Below are 18,877 nucleotides of genomic sequence, written 5' to 3' on the forward strand. Positions count from 1 at the left end.
TTCCCCAGTCTCAAAGGGGCACTGGCTTTTAGGCCAGCCACTTCTTGGTTCAGTAGCCGTTCGGTTCCATCTGGCCTCAACCTGAGGGCCATCAAATTTCGTATAGAGTGTGCCTTGTTAAGTAGCGCATTAGTTTCATAATCTGAAGGGCGTGAGTTCACTCCTCACAAAGGGCTTTTAAGTCTATGCGTTCTATTTTTCTGGCTCTGCAGCCAGGGGTTTTCATAGGTCACCTGGGTGTCCTAGGAGGCTATTTGCATGTTATTATCTGGCTCAGTGTCCTGAGCTTCCTCAAGTGGACGGTTCGGGAGGTTTTGCCATTTGTCATTGTTTTTTTCTTTCAAGGGGTTCGGAATTGGTCCTCGAGAGGTTTTGCCAGCGTAGGGGTATTTCATCCAGATGTCCTTCAGCTTCTTTTTCTTCAATAGGGCTTGCCGGACTTCGTTTTCTCAGCACTTTCATAGGCGGCTGAGATTCTGCGTTTGCACCATGATACAGAAGCCATTCGGGTGTACGCCTTGACAGGCTGGTGAAAGTTAATTCTGTTGTACGTCTGTCGCTGACTCCACGGGTCCCCCACAAGTTGACGTAGACGGGTGGCACAGTATTTCTGCTAGCCCGATTGCCACAGCATATTGGTACGCAGATTTCCTCGGCATCTCCATGGACGCTCTGCTGTGTCTTCCTCGGAGGTCGGTTTTTCTGTCTCAGGCCCACACTTCCATCCGGTTCTGAACAGTCTCACTTCAATGGGGTGGTTCTTGAGACACCCATCCTGCAAACTTAGGGCTTTTCCAGTGCAGTCAGTTGTACTATGCTGAATGCCTGCATGCCTTCCTCGGCAAGATTTTTTCACGGGTTTGGCGGACATACTTTGGTTTTCTGACAGTTAATTTAACCCCAGAGTGTCTTCTTTTCTCTCTGGTTCGCTCTAGGTGGGTCTGGATTGAGTCCTCCGCCTTTCTTCTTTGCAGAGGTGGCACCGCTCTTCCAGTCTTCTTTCAGGGTCAGATTGCTCTGTTGCCTGACTTATATTCAAGGAGTTCTCCTCGTACAGCCACTGTTTGTTCCTCCAATGGCAGCTTGGCATTGGTTTTTGATACTTCAGTCGTTGTTCTTTGTGCCTTTGTCCTCGGGAGACATTTGTTAGTTTACATGGAAATCTGTCTTCCTGCCAGCTACTGCGTCGACCCGGCAGGTGTCAGACTTGGGCACCCTGTCCTATCAGTCCCCATTTCTGTTTTTTCACTTGGACTGGGCCATTCTTCTAAATTGCTTATGGTAGTCTCTAGGTTTCTCATGTCTCTGGAAATCGGGATAGCTGTTTTTCGGCACCTAATTGTTTTACAGAGGAGACGTCGTCTTTGGATGTTGTATGAGACCTCTGGTCCATAGTGCACAGGACCTGGGACGGGTACTTTTTTTTTGTCTTCTATGACTTTCACGGACGGGACTGGTTACCTTCAAGACGGACTTTGGCCAGTTGGCTCAGTTTGACTCTGTTACGCTGTGGCGGACCTTCCTGTTCCATCTGTGGTGATGGTTCATTTTGCCAGATTGGTGGGTACCTCTTGAGTAGGTTGCCTAGGATGAGCAACTTAATGGGGCGGCCCCGTGGTCCTCCGCCCTTACATTCCTAAGATTCTATTCTTTTGGCCGAAGAGCTGTCAGCGCAGTTCTGGCGCGTCCCCTCCCTTAGTGGGATAGCTTTGGGACGTCCCATTTTAATGATCGTGTCCCTTATGGCATGAAGAAGAAAAGGAGATTTATGGTCTTACCTGGTTAAAACCTTTTTTTTCGGAATCCATAGGGGCCACTGGGCTCCCACTCTGATTCTCCGGGCTGGCAGGGTTTTTACTCTGCTTCCAGTTCTTCTTCTTTCCTCTTTCTCGCTCCTGCCTTGTGCTTGCTTACTACACTGGCCGGGCTGGGGGTGGGATATAGGGGAGGAAGAGTTGGGGCTGCTGGGAGAAAAAGGTTAACTACTTGGTGCCCAGACTCCTCCTGCTCCAGCCTATACCCATTGTAATAACTGTACCTTTATGGATTCCAAAGAAAAGGATTTAACCAGGTAAGACCACAAATCTCCTTATTTCTCATGTCTGTAAGAAGTATTGCCCATGGGAGTTTGATGCTTTTGCTTCAATAAAAAACAAACAAAAAACAAAAAAAAAATGTACATACAGGTACAAGGTACAAATCGCAAATAGTGTTATTTCACAGTCATTACATAAGATGTAGTACAGTAAAAGGCAGTGACATAATATAATAGTCGGTTGTATTATTAAAGAGCATGACTAAGTCTCAAGTCAAATAATGATTTGTATCAAAGGTGAGGTCCTGGCACTCACCCATCAGGCAAAATGATTGAGGGATCATTGAGTAAAGAGCGAGTTTCATGCCATAGAGTCAAGCGAAGACTGTGGTGGATCTGAGATTGAGTGGAGCTAGGAAGAGTTGAGATGTAGCTTTCCCACTTAAAGAAAATTGTGACTTTCTTCTTGGTCAAATATCTTCTCTACCCAGTCCATTCGAAATATGAAGGAGGTTCTCTTTGTATAATCGAAAATTGAGAGGGGTAGGATGTATCCATTCTTGTAGAATGGTCTCCTCTGCGGCCGCACTCCAATGTTAATAAAAGTCTACTGCTACCCTTGGTGAACCTCTGCCCTTTACGGAAAATACCCAAAATGGCCCATTCCAGGGAAAATGGAACATAATTGACCAAATGTGTGTTTGCCTCTTGTTTCACCTGCCACCAGAATCCCTGAACCACTGGGCAGGCCCATAAGTAGGCATAAAGGTATAAAGACCCGCCTCCCCTCGACAAGATCTAGGGCAGTTGTTTGAATTCGCATCCTAAATCGTCTGTGTGGAGATAGGTCCTATGATGCACGTTAAGAAATAATTTGTTATAAGTACTGGTAGTTAACAATTAACAAGATTTGGATAGCTCTTGAACTAGCTCAGAGACAGTGAGAGTGTGAAATTGTATCACTTGTACCAATTTCTATATCTAAGGGCATCTATATTAAAGGGGACAACAAATCTTGTTTCCTCATTAGTACTATTTTATGTTGTAAGAAGAGGGATATAATTTTATTATTTCAGTAAGTAAAATGTATTCTATTAACCTGTCTCATGGGGAGTTCTATTGATGTTGTGCCGTGTGTTCTATCTCCCAGGACATAAATCAGCTGTTACAGAGCTGGACAGAGGACCTGGCAAAGGCTTGTGGAATCTTCCTACGAGCGCCCCGTTCTGATAAGACCCTTTTCTTGGGTCGTAATTCACCCATTCCACAGAGGGACACTCGAGTCCACAGAATTCCCTTCAGCACTAGGAGAGCCACTTTCCGAGAGGTCCAGCGCGTGCACACGCAAGTTTTCACACTGGAAGTCTATGGTAAGCGTAGGGGACAGGGAGCTATTGTAGTGTTGTCCCATCTGTCTCTGTTTTTAAAGCAGGATATACAATAGAGCTCATATTTAAGATCACGTTTTACCTATTGTAAAACAAGTGTTTAACACCATGTACACTACGCATGTATTGCATTGCAATATAAAGCTATGGTGGCAATAGTGAACCATGGATTCTGTGTAGGGCTAAAGGGATCGGCCAACACAGAGAAGAAAAAGGTGTGACCACACCTAATGGCTGCTCAGAGGATTCAGTCCAAGATAGGACTGAGGAAGCCAAAGAGCTCAGGGCCTGATTCAGACCCGCTCGCGAGCGCTGAGCGCTCGCAAGCGGGTCGATGGTGCACATGCCGTCGCTATGGGTCTCACACCAAAGGTCAGTGACAGCACGCCCCCTTTGGTGGGCGTGCCGGGGGCGTTGCTGCCCAGACGGAGATGTTCCCATGGGAACGCCTACCATCTGGGGCCGGCCCCACTGACATCACTAGTGATGTCAGTGGGAGTGCTTTTGGCTCTGATAGAGCCAAAAGCACTCCTGGGCTTGCAGCAGCGAGACCCTATCGCAGGGTCTCGTCGCAAGCCCTATGGTCGCGATGGTCTTGACCATCGCGACCATCTTTTTGGCCGCTCGCATAAGCTGTGGGTGGTCACCCACAGCTATGCGAGCGGCCAGGAGGCCTCTCCAATTTTAGGTAGGAGGGCCCTGATTCAGAGCGAGCGCTCTTGTCAGAGCGTCCGGCTCTGAATCAGACCCTCAGTGTGCCAAGCCAGGCCAGTGGGAGTCCAAGAGGCTGTATCCAGACCTGCAGTCAGACAGGAAGGACCACAAATCTCTCACTGTGTATGTGAAGTTGTAGCAGCCAAGCTACAGGCCAGGAGGCCAGTGTCCATACTTCCATGTGGTGCAGGGCGGACCACAAGAGAGACTTTGTGCCAGACAAGCCAGGCTAAGAGGCAGTGTCTATACCTGTGAGAGACCGGACTACAGACTGACTGTATTACGTTTTGCAGACTAGCTGCCAATTATAGAGAGGGGCCAAGAAGTGAGGTAGTGCCCTGCATTGGGGCTAGGTTGTTTGTGAATGCTGACACTAAAGCTCCATTTATTTTCATTTAACCTGAAAAGCTGCGTGTGGATCTTTATTATGCACCTAGACACTGCACCACTGACACCTATATCAATCTAAATTACCCCAGAATATCGCAAAATAGAACAGTCACCCTCCCCACAAATTAACCTCCACCCCCCCAGCTTAACCCTAACCATCCCCCTACTACCTAACCCTAATACTTGCCATCGGGATGCTGGCGCCAGGATTCTGAGTGCTGGCATTCTGATCACCGGGATGCCAACTACATCCTCTGTTAATGTGTGTAAAAGAGACTTTGAGAAATGTATTTTCATACTGTATAGACCAGTGATGGCGGCTTATAGGAGCTCATAACTCTAAATACTTTTATATAGGAAGCTCTTAAAGCCAGAAACAAAACAAATGAAAGAAATGTTGCTATTCAGTGATTACATTGCACGGATGTATCCTCATACAACCTTTGCACCATATGGAGCAAGATGCCTTGCGCAATTCCCGTACTGTACACTTTTTTTTTTTTTCTCAGTTTTGCACCTTAGTTTGCATATAGAGCTTAATTGAGAGATGTATGCAAACCTGATAATTCGTTTAACTACTGCATGTCCACGACCCGTACTGAACGTGCAGATCGGGTCCTGCGTCGTCTGACAACTGCAGGTGTCAGATGAGTGACAGTTTGTGGCCTTTTGGGAGCAGGGAGGGGGCGGCGACGGGGAAAGCTCTGGAAAACTAAGGGATGTCGACCCTGTTTTGTTGGCATGCCAAGGCCAGGGTCTTCGTCTTCTGACTCAGTTTGACTGTCCCCGACAGCCTAAAAACACCGGTCATCCTGATTGACTGAGGGATACTCAGATGACCGATGTTCACGCAGATGATCCGATGCATCTTTTTAATCAGGCCCATAGTGTACTAGGTATATTCTTCTTCAGTGTCCATAGAGATCCACAGGGATACCATGGGGCGTAGGTTGTTGGAGCTAACCGGGCACCAAACAGTCAAAGCTTTAGTTCCCAGGATGCATCGGTTCTCCTCCACATACACCCCGCCCACAGCCAAAGGTTGATCAGTTTAATTTTGGTGTCGGCAGGAGCCAGTTGCAGCTTTAAACAGGGGAACTGAATTAGGCAGCCCCAAGCTTTATTTTTATTATTTCTTAGTTTTTGTTTTTTTCTAGAGCAAGCAGCGTGGGCGTCCTAATGGGCGCCTGTGCTGCTACTCCAACTACCCCCGCTGCAACACCGGTGAGCGGTCCGTTGACAACAGCGGGCGCCAGCGGGGCTCAGCTAGCCGCTCCACTTCAAGACCCAGGGCTGCAGCTGGACAAACAGGGAAGACAGGTAAGGCAATTCCCCGCTTGCGGGGAATCTCGTAATTTGGCAGTTCTTGCCTCCGGTTGTAGAGACCAGTCGGAGGACGCTATAGTGGGGCATCTAGTTCGTCCGCACCCCCACTAAACTACCGGGGCAGTTAAGTCTGGCATCTGGGACCATTGGAGAGGCCGGCGGCACCCGGCAGTTAATGCAGCAGGAGTAAGCTCTCCCACGGTAGCTCCTCCCTCAGCCCAGAGCACGATCCCTCATAAGAGGTTTCTTGCCTCTGATCTGTTCCTTCTCACCCTCCTCCCACTGTAAGATGCTCAGCAGCCATTTCTCAGGACATGGTTGATACTACAGGTCTCTGGAGAATCAGGTTCAGTCTCCCTGTATACCTCTCCTCGGGACCAGGTAATACAGCGCGCAATCCTACCAGTCTATTAAGGCTTGAGTAGTTGATTCAGTGCCCATGGCAAGTATATTTATTTATATGCATTGTATGTGACTTGTGCTAGCTTATGGTGTTGTGATATACTGTCTTAAACTTTCTGACTGTCAGTTATATCTATCTCTGCTGCTCTTTCTTAACCCATCACTACAAGGTGGATAGGGGTTCATTATTACTTCACATTTACCTGTATTTGTGAAGGGTGTCACATTGCATTATTAGCTTTACACTGATTGCTGCTTGCTGGTTATTACTATGTCTTCTAAAGACAAGGGTAAACAGGAGCCTGCGGCCCCTGTGCTGGTTACTTGCAGAATCAACAAAAAATATAAACCCAGCGCAAAATCAATTAGGGTACTGTATAATGTCCACTTATGTATAATGATCAAAAGTCAATAGTCCATTTATATCACAAATCTTCTTTCAGCATGTATCTTCTACCAAATTCATATAACTTTGGAATAAACGTCTTTCTCCCATCTCTCTGTTTGGAAACAAATCTCTTGACTGAAAATTCATATGTAGATAATGATGTCCCTCAAAGAGAATGATAGAAACGGGGACAGACCATAGTGTATTATTGACACCAACAATTTTATTAATACACACAAACAATAAAATGCCTGCGTACCGTAGGGAGCCTTCAGACCAAGGCAAGTGTTAATCGCATATATCAGAGGACTTTAACTCCGGAAAAAAGTCCACGTCAATAGGCTGCTTTCACAATCCGCTCAGGTTCCCAAACAGGCCACAGTATTTGTAGTCCCGCTCCTGTAGTCACACTAACGCGTTTCGGCTGGATGCCTTTATCAAAGTGTGGATCCTGTTCAGCAGGCTTGTCCCCTCCGGATTCCGTGCAGGACGGTCTGTGTGCTATTTATGTACCACCTCTCCAGCCCATCGTACCAGCCCCTGTCCAGGAGCCACCTTGGGTGTCCTCCTTATCCCAGGTTATGACGCAGCTAGTGGATCGCTTGTCAGCCCTAACGCTGCCTCCCAACATGTGTTACCCACAGTTGTTACAGCCTACTATGTCTGTAACCCCTATGCATCCTCCTTGGATGGAAGTTTTTGCCCACTCAGTTCAGAATATGGCTCAAACGTCTGCCGCCTATCAGCAAGTGTTACAGACAGACAGACCGTTAGCTGCCGAAGCACATAGGCGGACTGTATCATCCTCTCAGTCCACCCAGCTTTCGGATACTGACGCATCATCTGAGGGGGCAGATGATGCACAAGGTTCTCTCCCCAGGCGCCCTCGGGCGAGGAGGACTGTCATTCAACAGTGGATGTCCCTTCTTTAGTGAGGGCGTTTAAATCGATCCTGAATGTACAAAATGATGAACCAGCTCCTAAGCCTAAAACTCCGATGTTTAAACGTCAAAAGGTGGTTAAGGCTGAATACCCTCAATCAGACCAGCTCACTGAGCTCATGGGGGAAGCTTAGGGTACTCCTGGCAAACGGTTCCAGGTCCCAAAAATACTAGCGTCTTTTTACCCTCTCCCTACTGAGTGTACTAAGTGGGAAGTCCCTCCTACCGTTGATTCACACATGGCACAGGTTGTCAGAAGCTCTACGCTGCCTTTATTGTCTACATTCTCCATTAAGAATGCCACGGATAGAAAACTGGAAACTTGTCTCAAGTCAGTTTACTCGCTTTCTGGCTCTATTACTCGGCCGGCTATGGGCGTGGCATGGGTAGCTGAGGCTATCGAAGGATGGACAGAGGCACTGGAAGACTGCCTGCCATCAGACGCTACCAGGGAACAACTGGCCTACATCTCCCATATTCAGGAAGCGGCCTCTTATTTGGGAAAAGCTGAGTTGGATACTGGACTGCTTGCCTCTAAGACATATGCGACCTCAGTAGTCGCCCGCCTGGTCCTTTGGCTATGTTCCTGGAAAGTGGACACTGAATCCAAGAAAGCCCTTGTATCCTTACCCTTCTCTGGAGACAGGCTGTTCGGCGCAGAGTTGGACAAAATCATGGCTACCATGGCAGCCTCAAAATCTAGTCAGCTGCCCCTAAGCCTAGGTCGTCCTCCTTTCGCCCCTAGGGTAAGGCAAAAGGAGAGTTCTTTCCCAGGCAGCCTAGTCCTTGCAAGATCACCAAGCCGCGATCCAAGCAGTCTTGGTCGACCAGACGTCCAGCTTTCAAGTCTGTCGACAAGCCCTCCGTCTAATGGGGAGGGCCTCCGTCTGGGGGATCCCAGGGTGGGAGGCTGACTTCTTCGATTTGCTGACTCTTGGTGTCAAACAGGGTACGCCCTCAGACTCCATCAAGGCCCTGGCCCTCCAGAAAGCCATTCAATCCCTGCTGCGTTCAGGTGTGATAATACCGGTTCCTTCAAGTCAGCGAGGAACTGGTTTTTATTTTACTCTTGGAGCCTGGGTATTTAATGGTTTCTCTGGAAATTCAGGATGCTTACCTGCATGTGCCTATTACTCCAACCCACCAACGATTCCTACGGTTTGTTGTTCTGCAGCAACATTACCAGTTTCAGGTGCTGCCCTCTGTCAACAGCCTCTTGACTCTTTACCAAAATAATGGCAGTCATGACTGCCCAACTCAGGCGTCAGGAAGTCAGAATCCTGCCATTCCTAGATGACCTCTTTAATCTTGACACATTCACCGGCAGTTTTACAACACCATCTTCAGCTGACCATTGCTTTGACCGCAAGCACACGGCTGGCTCCTCAATTGGAGAAAAGTCGTCCTTCTCTCCCACACAGCAGATGGTACATCTGGGTGCACTCCCGGTTTCTCGAACATAAAGGATCTTTCTGCCAGCGGACAACATTTTGGCACTGCACTTGCATGCGCAACTTGCTTAAAAAATAAAAAGGGTATCCATTTACTCAGCAATACAGGTCCTGGGGTCCATGGTATCCACCTTCTATATTCCACTCTAGACCTCTTCAACAACTGATTCTCTCCCGGTGGAATGGGCAGGATCATCTGATCCGGTCCCAGACGTTCCTTCTCTCTCCGGAAGTTCGGCTTTTCCTCTCATGGTGGCTACAGACGTCCCATCTGGACAAGGGTCGCCCCTTCTGGATTCCAAATTGAGAACTTCTCACTACAGATGCCAGTCTTCGCGGATGGGGCTCCGTAACCGGTCATCATACCTTTCAGGGTTGGTGGATAACCCAGGAAAATTGCCTGCCCATAAACATTCTGGAGCTTCGAGCAGTGTACAGAGCGCTCACTCTGGCGCGAGATCTCCTTTGGGGCAGGCCGATCCAAATCCAGTCCAACAATGCGACCTGCAGTAGCCAACCTCTACCATCAGGGAGGCACGCAAAGTTGGGCAGCCATGTGGGAAATAGCACACATACTTGTCTGGGGCGAACATCATCTCCCGGCATCTTGGCAGTGTTCATTCCCGACTTCCTAAGCCGTCAGGATATACACGCCGGAGAATGGGCTCTACTCCCAGATGTCTTTCAACTCCTGGTGGACAAATGGGGCCTACCAGACGTAGACCTCATGGCCTCACGTCACAACCATGAGGTCCCCAGGTTCTGGTCCAGGGCCAGAGACCACTCAGCAGCCTTCCTGGACGCTCTGGCAGTGAGGTGAGACTTCAATCTCACATACCTCTTTCCGCTGATCTCTCTCTCTCTCTCCTCCTGAGGGCTCCCCGAAAACTCAAGCAAGAAAGCAGTAAGGTGATGCTGATGACGCCTGGGCCAGGCTGGAGTTATTGGTTCACCTACCTACAGAGTTTCTCCATAGACACTCCTTTTCCACTTCTTCTACGGACGGATCCATTAGCGCAAGGTCCTTGCCTGCACCTGGGCCTACCTTGTCTGTCTTTGACGGCATGGCTTTTGAGTCATCCCTCATAAAGGCTAAGGTTTCTCTTGCTCTGTGGTCCAGACAATGCTCAGGGCGCGTAAGCCTTCCTCAGTCCGCATCTATTACAGATGCAATGGCACTATTACTTTCAATGGTGCTCCTCCAGAGACTATAACCCTATGGTTCTTAGGGTTTTCCGGGTGCTTGCCTTTCTCCAGGCTGGGTTAGACCTCTGCCTCCACCTGGCATCCCATAGCGTTCAGGTTTCTGTACTGTCAATCTGGTTCCAGAGACTGATCGCTCCCCTGTCTGATTTTAAAATGTTTCTCCACCTTCATCCTCCTTTTGTCCCTCCGGTGGCTCCGTGGGATTTGTCCTTGGTTCTCTGGGCTCTACAGGCTTCTCCGTTTGAACCTCCTGGACTCGATAGACCTCAAGTGGCTGACAGCGAAGACACTATTTCTCCTCGCTAGCTCCTCTGCCCACAGGGTATCTGATTTTGCAGTGCTATCATGTCGCTCCCCCTTACCTCCCTAAAGTGGTATCAGGTTCCATTTGAATGAAGAGATTGTGGTTCCGGCCTCCCAGTCCTTGGATCTCAATGCAGGTGAAGCCTCCCTGGATGTGGTTCGTGTTCTTCGGATCTACGTGGATCGTACCACCTCCTTCAGGAAATCTGATTCTCTTTTTGTGTTTTTGTGTTGTATGGCTTTCACAAGCGAGGCTGGCCAGCTAACAGACTCTGGCTAGATGGCTCCGCATGACACTCTCAGGCCTACACGCAAGCTGATCTTCCTGTTCCAAACAGGGTTACAGCACATTCTACTCAGTCTATGGGATCCTCGTGGGTGGTTCGCTGTGGAATTTCTGCTGAACATTTGTGCAGGGCGGCCATGTGGTCTTCCGTCTAGACCTTTCTCAGGTTCTATACCATTGACAATTTTGCCTATCAGGGCGCTTCCTTTGGGCGCTGGGTTCTCCTTTCTGCTCAGGAGCATCCCCACCCTTAGGGGAAACTGTTTTAGGTATCCCTGTGGATCCCTATGGACCCTGAAGAAGAAAGTGAGAGTTATTGTAGACTTACCCTTGTTTACACAGACTGCTTAGTTTTTCCTCAAGTTTGCTACTTTTTCTCTATTTTGCATCTTTCTTTGCGTATAGTGTACCATGTATTTAGTACTGGTATAAAGTTGCAGATTAAGAATAAGGATGCATGCGTCTTAATCGCTTATTATGTATTAGGAGGTGTATTAGCGTGGCTAAGATGCAAATTCCTTGGCGCGCTAAACGGGGCTGTTTGGCGAGATTTAAGGTTAGGTGTGTATGTATAAGTAAGTGTTTACACAGAAATAACCACACAGTGCTTTCACTGCCTGGAACTTTGTGAAACAATTAAACGAGGAAGGTAATTGTGGCATTGGTGGGGGATTAGATGGGGGTCCTTTTTTCCTATATATTTTATTTTTATATTTTAGACCTAGTGCTGTCGTCTCAATTGTGGAAAATCCATTATCCAGAAAACCCTAAACTAAATCCCAAGCACTCTGTTATCTGTATATTTTGTTTCTTGTCTTTGATATTTTATGGCATAACTTGGAACTGTTTCCAGCTTTTGTGTATTCATGACCTATTATTGAACACAGAAAGGGGCATACCCGTGCCGGGGAACACTGGAACACGAGAGAAAACTGTAAAGTGTAAAAAACTTGTACGGCCAGAGAACAAAGAAGAGACAGCTGGTAAATATAATGTGAATTACTATGTTTGTTCAAATTGGGGATTATTGTACAAGAAATGACTAATGTATAAATGGTTAAATGTGCATGCTTTTTAATTGCAGAAACTAGTAAATTTAACCCAAGGTTCAGGAGCGAATGTAGACTTTCCTTTAGAGATGTGGTTTCAGAATTAATCCTAACCCTTCCCTTATCTGCTTATTACTCCACCCACTTCCAGTCCTGGCCCCTCCCATAACCCCCCCCAAGATCACTGCTGTTCTATGTCTGTCAGCATGCACAATTCAGGATCCTAGCTGATAGAACATCATCTTGTCACTGGCTTGCAAATAGTATAGAAATAACTATGTATTCAGTTTTACTATTGCTTATATCAGTGGTTCCCAAACGTTTTAAAATCACGGCGCCCTAGAGTATCAGCATATTTTACATGGCACCCTAGGCCAAAAGTTTCTTATTGAGAAATTCAGCAAAAAATAAATGAAGTCAATTGTGCTTATCTGTCACCCTTAGGGTCAGTTATGTGGGGGTTGACTGGGTTGCGCTTCTTTTTGTCCACATATGATAGGCAGCCAACAGCTCTGGTTTTGCCTATCGCATTGAGTGAAAATAATTTTATTTGTTACTGGACTACCCACCCAAGAAACCCCTGCAAGTGTCCTGAGGCACTCAGTTTGGGAACCACTGGCTTATTTGATGTAGTTTGTACATCATATAAAAACATGAAATTTCTCATGTTGCAGGAATCTTTTCTGCAATCTCTAAAGTTAAACTAATCTGACAATCTCATCCAAATGGCCTTCCACAGTCTTACCTTTTATAGTATGTAGTATAGTATGTAGTATAGTATGTAGTGGCATTTCATAGCAATACTGATACTATTCATTATATCTACAAATGGATGTGTCCTGTGATTGTCAGCAGTGCAGAGGAGTAAAGGTGATAAACATTTGAGCTGTTGGAAACTGCATTTCTAATAAAGTAACAACTTGTGGTAAAATACTAAAATAACAGCATGTATAAATTATTATTTAATAGTTAATTTTAGCACTTATTGAATGGTTTTTGTATCTATTAATCTGAGCTTTGAAATAACTGCTAATGGCTGCGCTATAAAAGGCTAAGCGATGTGTGGCTTGTCACCTGTAGTGCAACTACAAATTCCAGCATGCCATGTGAGCCACATTTTGGGACTCCTAATTATGAGCTGCAAACAGTGTGAATCTTCCTGCTCTGCTCACACTGTCTCCCCTATGCATACATTAGTCGTCCATAGTGACCATATTGTGTACATACTAGTCAGCCCTCTGGGTTTGCATGCTCCAAATTGTCATGAAACGTTCTGCAGCGCATTAGCAGTACTCACTGTCTTATCTCTTCCTGTAGGCAGTGATATATACAGGAGCCTCTGGCTGCCAAAGAGTGGTTGTCTTATGGTGGGTACACACTGGCTGACATATCTGCTGATCAATTGATCTGCCAATAGATCTGCTGCCTGTCGGCCAGTGTGTACTGCCGATATCGTATTGGCTGTGCTGCACAGCTGATGGACAGATATGTCTGCAGACGTATCTGGCCATCGGCAAGTGCAGACCGCTCGTACACATGCAGCGGCAACCACAGGGAGGGCGCGGACCCCCCCACCCCCTGGCCAGCGGCATCCGCGGCTGCTGGATAGATGATGGTCCTTCAGTGTATAAGAACAACCATCTACATATATATCTGCAGATATATTTGTCAGGTGTGTACCCACCTTTAGATAGCAGAGTGCTGGCAAGCTAATAAGCAGCTCAGCACTCGATAGATTCAGACTGCAGCAGACCGTTTAATCAATCTGCTATCTGTGATCCCGGCAAAGTATACTAAGATTACAGACACAAGGGACCTGATTAATTTCAGCCACACAGTGCTACGGTGGGCGGTCGCCCCAATCGCTCGCCCCTGGATCTGCCACTGCCAAGGTTTTACTTAAAGTTATGCTTTATAAAAATGGAAATGTTGTTCATAGAAAGCACTCACATTCTAGCTATAAACTCCTAGAATGTACCACTTAATAATGGCCAGAGTCTAATTGCTAATGGTAAAACCTCCACTTTTGTAAACCTGTACTTTAGTAAATCTGCCCATCAAACTATCATTCGAGTCATAATTATGCAGAAAAAAAGGCTCCACCAAATTGCTTGTAATTTTATACTTTTTTTTTTTTTTTTTGTGTGCTCATTAGTGGATTATGAATTATTATAATTTTCTTTTTTAATACATACCTCACTTAACAACCGACACTTTTACCGACCGTTCGCACTTACGACCACACCCGCGCGTTACCGTCGGCCTCGAACTTACGCCCCGCGCTGACTTTTTAGCAACCGTTCGGAGCTACGACCAGCCCTGATGCTTTAGCGACAGGCAGCATGCGTGGCGTCAGAGAGATGAGATATGAGAGATGTCAGAGAAGAAGTCTGAGAAAAGGAGCTCAAAGTAAAGGAAGGCTATTGATCTTGACATGAAAATGAAGTTTTGAAGCTGGAAAGAAAGTTAGAGATAGCAGGTGAATTGGAGCTGACACATTCAACCATTTCAACAATCTTGAAGGATAAAGTGAAAGAGGCAGTGAAAGCATCAACAGGATTTAAAGCCTTAATAACTAGGCAGCGGAAAGGTCTAATTCATGAAATGGAAAAATTACTGGCGATCTGGTTTGATGACCTTATGCAAAAAAAAATGCCACTGAGCCTTTCAATTATTCCAGCCAAGGCATGCAGTATCTTTAAAACTTTGAAGACACGTGCGGAGGATGAATCAGCGGAAACATTTACGGCAAGCCATGGATGGTTTCAACGGTTTAGTCGGAGATTCAACCTGCATAATCGCAGTATCAGCGGTGAGGCAGCAAGTGCTGACGTAGAAGCAGCTGAAAAATTTGTGGACGGGGGCGTGGCCTAACTGGCAGAGTGGACAGACGTGGCTTTATACAGCTCCTGCCTTACCTGTCCTTTATAGAGAAGAGCCTGCGTCTTACCCACTTGACACATCGCTGCTCAGACACCTGTGGGAGCCCACACCACCCTGGCTCCATAGCCCGGACTATTGGAGCGATTTGAGCCCCCTGCTCGATTGAGGCCTACTTCTCCCCCTGAAGCCGCGGCCTCGAGTTTGGAGCCTCCGTGGTCCGCGGGTTGTGCCTCCGCTAATGTTGCCGCTCCTGACCCCAGCTATCTTCCGGGGTGTGCCGCTACCTTCCTCCGTGGGGATCCTCCGGTGAGTGCCTCTCCCACTCCGTCTTATAAGCCCCCTGGACACCGCTTTAAGGAGCGCTGTTTTAATCGCGGCTGCCGCCGCCGCTGGCTCCTGCTGGGCCCCGTGAAGTGACACATCAGCCCACAGCTCTTTCCCCTTTGAAGAGGCTTTAACACTGGGCTCTGCCCCACCGCCCTCCTTGGTGACCATTTAAGGGGGTCTTGCAAAGCCCTGCAGGCCGCACGGATGTGTCCCCCTGGCTACATGTACACAGCCTCCAGCCCCAACTGAAACCTATAACACCCCTCCCAGTCCATACTCACTATAAGTGTGGGTTGTTGTCTCCAGGGAGTCGTCTGCCTTAAGGAACATTCTGAAGAGATGACTGGGCCTTCTTTCTCTGTATAACCCTCTGTGGTGTCCGTTATCCTGTTTAACTTGTGCTGGACTCAGTAATTATTCTCCATTACAGTGTTCTCTGATCCAGTGATACTGGTGCTCCCCCCGGTGGTCATAGCTTTTATTGCATGCCATAACAGCACTTGGCAGTAGATTTATATTTTTCACCTTTGTCGACAACACTTTTGAGCGATATTTATGTAAAAAAGGCTCTTAACCACAATGACTGTCTCTAACATACTACCATGAAACAAGGCGTTATACATCCATAATGGCTATATAATAATCCCCTGGCCTCTAGGGGTTGGTGATCGACTGCCTCAACTTTTCATATGACATCGTAACATTTAAACGAACGTTTACTGCCTATCATTAACCTACATTTTCAGCTACCTATATGCCATGGGCAAAACCGGGAAATCTGCTCACAAGAAAGAGACTCCTCATCCTAGAACAGAACCATCTCAATCTGACCTACGTCCATTTCTCTTGCCAACTCCTGCTAAACAAGACTCTATCTCTGACTCAATAGCATCTTCACCAGATCCATCAAATCCTCCTAGCCCTATGTCAATGGAGACCCCAGCAATGCAATCCTCTGCGAAGTCCAACAATGACATACAAGAACTTCTGACATACGTCAAGACATTACCGACAAAGTCAGACATCCAAAATACTCTTCGTCAGGAATTGGCGTCTGTTAAGCAAGATCTTTCTTTACTGTCGGACCGCCTTACGTCCCTAGAAGATAGTCAAGAACACACAGATTCCTCTTTGTCTAAGTTGACAACAATAGTTGCCCAACAATCAAGGGAACTACTCTCGCTTAAAACCAGAATGGAAGACTTGGACAATCGTGGCCGAAGAAATAACATACGCGTCAGGGGCTTGCCTGAGGATGTCCTCCCCTCAAACTTAATCGATGCTTTAACAAAGATTTTCAATGAAATTCTCGGCAATAACCCAAACGACAAGCTACAATTTGACCGAGTACATCGAGCTTTGCGGCCGCGTGGCTCCTCATCCGACCGCCCGAGAGATGTAATCTGCCGATTACACTACTTTGCCCAAAAAGAGGAAATAATGCGGAAAGTCAGGCAACTAGATGGTGTGGATTTTAATGGCGATGTTATTCACATCTTTCAGGACTTATCGTGGCACACTCTGCAACAGCGCCGAGCTCTACGCCCACTGACTGATGAGTTGCGCAAACGCCAATTAAAGTACAGATGGGGATTCCCCTTCCACCTGCAGGTGACTCTCTCGGGCAAATCGCACACTCTCTATAACCCCTCTGACCTATTATCCTTTTGTTCTGCTCTGGGCCTTCCGAAAATTGAAACTCCTGATTGGAAAGAACCATTAGCTCAATGGGACTTGCCCTCAACTGAATCACGGCCTTCCTCTTGGCAGACGGTCAGGAATCCTCAACGTCGAAACAGGTTTTCCCCAGATCATTCCGCAGCAGAAGTTACCTGATTGTGTATTTCCATTTCCCTTTTCTAGGATAATGTTCACTATAGAGAGCTAATTTATATTTAATATTGACAGTGTTATATTTTCCCATAATGTAATGTTCACTAAACTTTAATATGTCTTGATGTTTATATCTAGAGTTTTATACCTTGCTAACCTTTTGAGGTTGAAGTTGACACCAATCCCCTGTGCCCCCTCACCCGCTTAATGTATATTACTACTGAGACTTCGGACCATAATTGTTGTTCCGTGGTTTCAGTCGCGGGTTTTTCAGTATTGTTTATCTTGCATATCTTGTTAATGTCTGTTTTTCAATGTTGTTTTCTTTTTTTTTTCTTTATTTGTTTTTTCTTTTTTTTCCCTTGGGTCTTTGAATGCCATTATTTCTTTGCCATCCATAATGTCCCTGCCTACTAAAATTTTAATCTCCTCCGTCAATGCCCGAGGATTAAATTCTCCAGAAAAGCGTTCTCAAATGTTGCGCGCTCTATGGGCAAATAGAGTTGATGTAGCACTGGTTCAGGAAACACATTTTAAAATTGCAGCGCGCCCTCAGTCTTTGTGTGATAGACATTATTCTGCTGCCTATTATAATAATAACCCAGAGGGGAAGTCGAAAGGCGTCGCAATTATTTTCTCACGCAAACTCCCCATTTCTGATGTAAACATACATAGATTGATTCCGGGTAGACTCCTCTTACTTACATGCCACATATATAATCAGGTCTTCACTTTCATCAATATTTATGCCCCCAACAAGGGCCAATATGATTTTCTCCGGTCTGCAATGGATATGGTTGACCCCCTACTTCAGGGTATTGTTCTTTTGGGAGGAGATCTTAACTGGTCCTTAGACCCCTCACTAGATATATCTAAGGATGCGCCTAGGTATCCCCTTGCTAAGTACAAAAAAGTCAAGACTTTGTTTCATAATTACCAACTGGCAGACTCCTGGAGGACATTATATCCCACGGGCCGTAACTACTCCTTTTATTCCCATCCTCACAACACATACTCTCGCCTGGACTATCTATTCCTCAGCCATAGACACCTCCACATGCTCGCTGAAGCTGACATTGGGCCAATAACATGGTCAGATCACGCTCCGGTCTCATTGACGTTGATCCTTCCACATTTTTCCTCTAAACAATGGACGTGGCGATTAAATGAATCCCTCTTACAGGACACATACTGTAAAGCCGAAATCGATACTGCGCTATCTGACTATATTACCCACAACGACTTACCAGAAACTTCCCCAATCTCAATATGGGAAGCGCACAAGTGCGTTATCCGTGGTAAGCTTATACAATTGGGCTCCTATATTAAAAAACAAAAATCCGCACAGATTTCGACCCTTTTACAACAAATTAAATTACTAGAGGCGTCGCATAAACAAACCATGTCTAAAGAGGACTATCATAAGCTTATGGAATCTCGTAATATTCTTAGCAAATTACTTTCGAACAACATACAGTTGTCCGTTAAAAAGTGTAGAAGTCGCTTTTATCACTGGGGTAATAAGCCGGGACGTCTTTTGGCTAGAGCGCTGAGAGCCCAGCGAGCATGTGGATTCATACACACACTTAAGGATAGTGGGGGAAGGCCTCAAGTTGAAACCTCTAAACTTGCAGAATGCTTCCAACAATATTATTCTTCTCTTTATAACCTACCTAATACTAATCCTGTATCCTCTAATCCTCTCACTTCACAAAACGTTCTTGATTATTTGGCTTCCATTTCCTTTCCTACTATCTCACCTCTAGATAAGCTGGCGTTGGAGGTTCCATTCTCTGTGCGTGAGCTAGAGTTAGCATTAGCCTCTTCACCTACGGGAAAGTGCCCTGGCCCTGACGGCTTAACCATAGGTTATTACAAGAGTTTCCAGAATAAACTAATCCCTATGATGTTGAAGGCTTTCAACCATATCTCAGTGGAATCGCAATTTTCTAAAC

The 18,877-nt window shown here is 46.4% G+C and overlaps 1 protein-coding gene across 2 annotated transcripts in view; it reads left to right on the forward strand.

Moving 5' to 3' along the window:
• ANKZF1 (ankyrin repeat and zinc finger peptidyl tRNA hydrolase 1) overlaps window positions 1–18,877 on the forward strand; it is a 78,065-nt gene that overhangs the window by 30,048 nt on the left and 29,140 nt on the right. For both annotated transcript variants that reach the window (XM_088472316.1, XM_088472317.1), the window contains exons 8-9: window positions 3,186–3,405; window positions 11,718–11,813. In XM_088472316.1, the coding sequence (XP_088328442.1) occupies window positions 3,186–3,405; window positions 11,718–11,813 (316 nt within the window). The remainder of the gene's footprint in view (window positions 1–3,185; window positions 3,406–11,717; window positions 11,814–18,877) is intronic.

Source organism: Taudactylus pleione, unplaced genomic scaffold (assembly GCF_031769625.1).
Source record: "Taudactylus pleione unplaced genomic scaffold, aTauple2 ptg000122l, whole genome shotgun sequence".
Taxonomy (NCBI): Eukaryota; Metazoa; Chordata; class Amphibia; order Anura; family Myobatrachidae; genus Taudactylus; species Taudactylus pleione.